The sequence below is a fragment of the Paralichthys olivaceus genome, chromosome 21, assembly GCF_024713975.1.
Source record: "Paralichthys olivaceus isolate ysfri-2021 chromosome 21, ASM2471397v2, whole genome shotgun sequence".
NCBI classification, from domain to species: Eukaryota; Metazoa; Chordata; class Actinopteri; order Pleuronectiformes; family Paralichthyidae; genus Paralichthys; species Paralichthys olivaceus.
Genome location: NC_091113.1, coordinates 801,789 through 807,608, shown reverse-complemented (window position 1 = coordinate 807,608; position 5,820 = coordinate 801,789). Strand labels below are relative to the sequence as shown.

The window sequence follows — 5,820 nt, the reverse complement described above, 5'->3', positions numbered from 1 at the left end:
CTTCAAGCACCCAACCAACACACAGACACACACATTAGTTCCATTAACTAGAGGCCAGACTTTATAAAAGAGACATAAACTGAAGAGGAAACTTTAGAACGACAGAAATCAGCTTCTGACTGTGACTCATCTTGCAGCTTCTTCCATTGTCTTTAAACCGAGTCCAACACCCTGAAGTGACAACATACACACTGACCGCAGATACACGTGGTTACATGTTTGCATGTGCACGAGAGCTGTCTCACGTGTTCTGCGTCCGTTTGGAGCAGAACTGCGCCGCCATCAGCAATGAATGTTACTTTTCCACAATATTCCAAATGCACATGAACAGTAGCAGCTTCTGTACGAAGGATCCCTCGATGAATAAAGGTTCATACAAGGAGTAAAATAACCTTTAGTGTTATCGTACCTACTAACTTTCCATCACTAAAGTTTGAGGCTGCGTGTTCATTAAACTGAATCAGAATCATTTAATATAACAAACATAACTTTGCTGCTAAACTTTCTCTATTCAAACGCTTTTCTAACTCACCTCTGATTTCAAATCTTCTCTGTTTAACTAAGACTCACCTCTTTCTCAGATAGTTTCCATCCAGTCAAAGTGTGTGTGTGTGTGTGTGTGTGTGTGTGTGTGTGTGTGTGTGTGTGTGCGTGTGTGTGTGTGTGTGTGTGTGTGTGTGTGTGTGTGTGTGTGCCTCTGCTCCGGATTCTTTGCTAACTTCTCCTAACGAACAGTGAATGCGGTTGTCAGGGCTGATCAGAGACAGCGAGCAGGGAGACGGGTGAGGAGCCGGCCTGTGGGAGGAGTGTGTTTGTGTGTGTGTGTGTGTGTGTGTGTGTGTGTGTGTGTTTGGATCAGTTAGTTAGGACGATGGAAAATGACTTCAGTTCTCATCGATCCTCGTCCTCTTCAGTACTGTGTCTTAGAGTCCCAACAGGAAAGACTCTCTGACACGATAAACTCTGAAGTCCTGAGGATCGACTGAGACGATGAATGAAGATGATCATGAATAAATATCAGGGATTAAAACGTTGTAAATTTCATTTTTAACATGAAGGGTTTCATTTTGTTTCCTCACACTTGAAGACGTCTCATCAGCAGAAAGTTGTGATTTCACTCCACCTGAAAACTCTTTGTTTGCCCCTGAAGCTCCGAGTGTGATCACAACGGGGCCTTTATTTGCGGGAGAGGTCTTCTTGTTGTTGCTAGGCAATGCCCCCCCCATCTCCTGTTATTCACCTGTGAGGCGGCGAGCCGCACATGGTTACTATCAAACACTCAGTGAGGGGAGTTCTCACACCCACAGTTTGTTGCTCTGGTCCGACTCAGCTCATCAGTTTGTGAACTTGTTTCTTTTCCTGCACAGAAAAACACAAACACCAAGAAAACTCCTGAGAACGTTCACTGCTCATTGGTCAGTCGTGTCAGAGGGCGGGAGCAAGAAGAAAAGGTCGTGTTGTGCAAATTTCTGTAAGGAGCACGTATCCCAGAATGCAAAGCACACCTGGTTAGTAGAGTTAATAAGTTTCACATTTTTATCAGACAGAATCTCAATGATTAAAAAACTCTGTGATTCTGCTTCACTGAATATTGAATTAGTGTTTGAGGCTAAATGTTGAAAACCTTTTTGAGTTTTATAGTTATTATAATAATGTAAAACTCTATTATATATATCTTTATATGCAATTTTATTCATATTTGTTTATATCTTCAATCTTTTCATATATTTAATTTTGAAACTCATCATATATTTCTTTTCTCTTTGTAAAACCTTTCACTCGGTGCTTTTATTGTGAAATGTATCCTGCAGCATCCTGTAGAGGCGGGTCATTCATGTGTCTAATTCTGATTGGATAATTGACAGCGTCCACCATCTTGGAGAGGGTATAAATGAGGTGCTTGCTGGTGTTCTGTAAATCAGTCTGATGGAAGCTGGAGCTGGACGCACGTCTCTGCATCAGTAAGTTTTGCGTCAAACTTTCCTCAAACTGTTTTGTTCCTGTGTTGTAGAAACTTTTAGACCAAAGTTAAATGTTTCTTGTTGAACTTGGTTTCACGTGAGTCTCATGATCACTGACTTCATGAAGCTGCTTCTGTTAAAGCTCATTAATATTCTTATTTAAAACTCTTACATGTGTCAGTCCAGTTATCGGTGCATCATTGGAACCATGAATCAGTGCTTTGATAAAATAAGATGAATTGTTGATACCTGCAGATCAAAAAGTGATGTTCAACACGGTGAGATGTCAAAAAATTAACTATAAGAAGAATTGGTTATGAATTAATTAAGGAGAGTGGGTGATTGTTTTACGCTTTATTTCTGATGAACAAACTACCATGAATATGTGATGCACATAACAAAGTTAAAAGAAACGTCAGGAGGAGAATGTCATGAAGTATAATAGTAATTATTTAATAGTGTGGATATCTTTTAAAAGGCAGAAAAGGTTTTTACGTCTAATCATCATCACAAAGTCTCCTTATTTTATTCTTAGATGCAGAAAAGGAATAAAAGTTTAAAAATATCAACTCTGAGGAATCAAAGAAACTTTGAAAGATAAAAATAAAGCAGCTTTAATCATTGTTCTTCTGTAAATGTGATGCCGTCTTGATTTAAAACTACTACGACAGCAACTTATTCTACAGGCCTATAAAATACACGTTGCTCCTTATTGTTATTTATTTCATTATTGCGAATACGAAATATGTTTTTTTGCCTTTTCGCTGAACAGCAGCACTTTTAAAAGTCTTTTCTCTGTTTTACGGGGCCGTCGATTTGTTTCTTCCTACTGTTTGTGTTGTGTTGTCTTGTGTGTGTGTAGACGGAGATTAGGACTTGTATCAGTGATTAGATGTCGATCATCTGCTCCACAGAGGAACCAACTAAACAATGTGCATTAACAGGCTCCTCTGGTTGTTTGATGTGTCGCTGTGAAGAAACTATAAATCCTATAAATTCAGTAAACACTGTGAAAGAGCACAATATATATATATATGTACACATATATATGTATGTGTACATATATGTATGTACATATATATATATTTATGTATGTACATATATATATTTATGTATATATATATATTTATGTGTATATATACTGTATGTATCTGTTTCCTGTCCATTGTAATGTAGAGGACAAGAAAGTATTGCAAAGATCAAAGGAGACATCATAGTCAGTCCTTTGATCTGCAACATCAAACCCATGGATCCTCTCAGAATCACATCGTAGACGACGAGCACATGTTTCTGACGAGCTCTTTTCTTAGGCAGCACACTTTGACTCTGGATGAAAGAATGTCAGCAGAACGTGCCGAGAAGCAGCTACAACATTACACAGAGTTCAGTAAGGAGCTGCAGCAGCAGCAGCAGCAGAAGAAGAACACCTTCTATCCACAGAAAATGGAGACAATGTACTTGAGGAATATGGTAGAGACTTTATGGGATAAAATAGCTCATAAAAATGTTATTATCCACAAACAGGCCAAAATAATTCAGCACCTCAACGCTACATTAACGAAGGGCGGCTGCAACAACCAGCTAAAGGACGCAACGTTTAAAAAAGATAACCTTCTGCTCGGGATCTCGAATGGAGAACAAAATATCAAGATCTCAGAAAGGAAGGATGTGCAAGAACTGCAAAAAGTTAAATTGCAGCATCGCACTGTAAAGAGTCTTCACACTGAGAGTCATCCAGTTTACTCCGACCAGGAAGAAGTCTTTCACAAAGAGATCCATGACCACAAAGAGCGGATTCAGTGCCTCAGCACTCTGGTTAGAGATATACAGGTTGGCAACACCCTAAAGAAGCTGAGGGCCTCTGAGAGGAAGTACAACCTGAGAGTCCAGGAGGAGGAACCTAGGTTTAATGAAAACTGGTCAAACCTTGAAAAAAGGATCTCCAAGCATAAACAAAAGATCTCAGAGTATGAACAAAAGATCTACGAGTTTGAGATAAAGATCTCAAAGTACCAAGTCCAGGGCTCTGAGACTGATGAGTGTAAACGATGTTCAGACTCTGAAATCTCCAAGGATGAGCAGTTGAAAGATTCAAACAACAAACTTGAACAACTTAATCTGCAGCAGCAAAGACTCACAGTCAGACCAGAGCACAAGACACAGCTCTTAGACTCTGAACCCGAGGTCTCAGACTCTGAAGAGCAGGACTCACATCCTGAACCAGAGGTCTCAGACCCTGAAGAGCAGGACTCACATCCTGAACCCGAGGTCTCAGACCCTGAAGAGCAGGACTCACATCCTGAACCAGAGGTCTTCATCCATCAACACGAGGTCTCAGACTCTGAACCCGAGGTCTTAGATTCTGAACCCGAGGTCTCAGACTCTGAAGAGCAGGACTCACATCCTGAACCAGAGGTCTTCGTCCATCAACACGAGGTCTCAGACCCTAAACCTGAGGTCTCACACCATGAAGAGGAGCTCTCACACTCTGAAGTGGATGTCTCCGACTTTGAAATAGAGTTTTCCGGCTTTGACTCTAACACCTCTGAAGTGGATGTCTCCGACTTTGAAATAGAGTTTTCCGGCTTTGACTCTAACACCTCTGAAGTGGATGTCTCGGACTTTGAAACACAGGTCTCAGACCAGCTCTCGGAACAATGAGGAGGGGGCTGGTTTAAAGCTCAGTGCTACAAGTGAAGAGGATAAAAAACCCACTGGTGACGGCCTCCAGTCTGAATCTTCAGGAGAGACCAAAAAGAAATTTGTTCACAACCTCAAACCATGAAATGGAATGAAAAGAAGCAGAACTTGTAAAAATGTATCTGTGTTAAGCCCCGCCCTGTTTCTGACTGTGTGCTGCCTCTGCTGATCACGCACGATTCAATAAAAATCTGTTTTTCAATATCAATGAAAAATGTAGTAACAGTCAGTATTGATCTGATATCAACTTCTGACTATGTGCTTCTATTTATAGTCACAGGTTTGTTAACTAGGTTATTTCCAGGTTCTTGAAAATATCAAACTAAATTTCGGACGGTGGAGCGAGAGATGAGACAAAACATCAAACACCATCTTATCTTTTGTCAAACTATAGTTTAACTTAAGTTGCTGCACATTCCTCAGGAGAGTGATCATCTAATATTCACCTAACACGACACGGAGACTTAAATAATCTCTTAATCCCTTTAATATCACTTACTTTAAGACTCACTTACATGACTTTACTCTGACTATCTCAGATGTTTTTCCTCCCTGTAAGTGGAGCTAATCTTCTTAATGTACTTACAAAGCTGGCAGAAGAAAAATGTGTGTGTGCGTGTGTGCATGTGTGCGTGTGCATGTGTGTGTGTGCATGACTCGACCCTGCGCTGAGAATAGAAATAAAATCCAGCATCAGCGACGACGAGGGAGAAAAGATATTGATGGAGTCTTGGTGCTTTTCTCTTAAAATCGATCAGCACCTGAACAGTGTCTCCGTCTCTCATGCACACAAACACACTTTGAAGATCATGTTTTCATTCACTAAGAAGCACACAGTGGGTTTCGTGCTCCATCACCACGGCAACCGGTCAGCACAAAGCCAAATAACTGTCCGGGCCCATAAACAAACCCGACCAATCAGAGGAGGCGTCAAAGTGAAGGGGAGCAGCCTCCTCCTCCTCTCGCCCTTCATCCGTTTGTGTGTTGTTGCTGTCGTCCACTTCGGGGACGGCTCAGTCGCCCTCGCTTTAGAAAACCACAGCCGCTCAAGAGACGGGAGATCAGAAGTCAATGGGGGATTCACTTTCAAGCAGAGTTCAAGAGCATCTTTTCTTTTTAAAGCGCCGGGGCTGGTGTGTGATTGGAGGAATGTGGATGA

At 41.1% G+C, this 5,820-nt stretch overlaps 1 protein-coding gene and 1 long non-coding RNA gene across 8 annotated transcripts; one reads left to right on the top strand and one right to left on the bottom strand.

Moving 5' to 3' along the window:
- The first annotated feature begins 1,809 nt into the window (after window positions 1-1,809).
- Window positions 1,810-4,876, top strand: LOC109642616 (golgin subfamily A member 6-like protein 22). 7 transcript variants are annotated; one of them, XM_069517961.1, is made up of 4 exons: window positions 1,810-1,961; window positions 3,272-4,145; window positions 4,230-4,271; window positions 4,335-4,876. In XM_069517961.1, exons 1-4 carry the CDS (start codon window positions 1,927-1,929, stop codon window positions 4,620-4,622), a joined length of 1,239 nt encoding a protein of 412 aa, XP_069374062.1. In that variant the 5' UTR covers window positions 1,810-1,926; the 3' UTR covers window positions 4,623-4,876. The 7 variants fall into 7 exon arrangements, with proteins under 7 accessions (XP_069374062.1, XP_069374061.1, XP_069374059.1 ...); XM_069517960.1 differs by having other exon boundaries at window positions 4,314-4,876; XM_069517958.1 differs by having other exon boundaries at window positions 3,272-4,271.
- Window positions 2,547-4,647, bottom strand: LOC138406145 (uncharacterized). Its single transcript, XR_011239769.1, has 2 exons — window positions 4,562-4,647; window positions 2,547-4,504 (listed from the first exon to the last, which is right to left on the bottom strand). It is a non-coding gene; the product is annotated as an uncharacterized lncRNA (long non-coding RNA).
- Window positions 4,877-5,820: the final 944 nt, after the last annotated feature.

Coding starts and splice junctions, on each gene's coding strand:
- LOC109642616 (XM_069517955.1), top strand. CDS start 1,927: ATGGAAGCTGGAGCTGGACGCACGTCTCTGCATCA. Junction 1,962..3,271: donor GGACGCACGTCTCTGCATCA/GTAAGTTTTGCG, acceptor CTCTTTTCTTAG/GCAGCACACTTTGACTCTGG.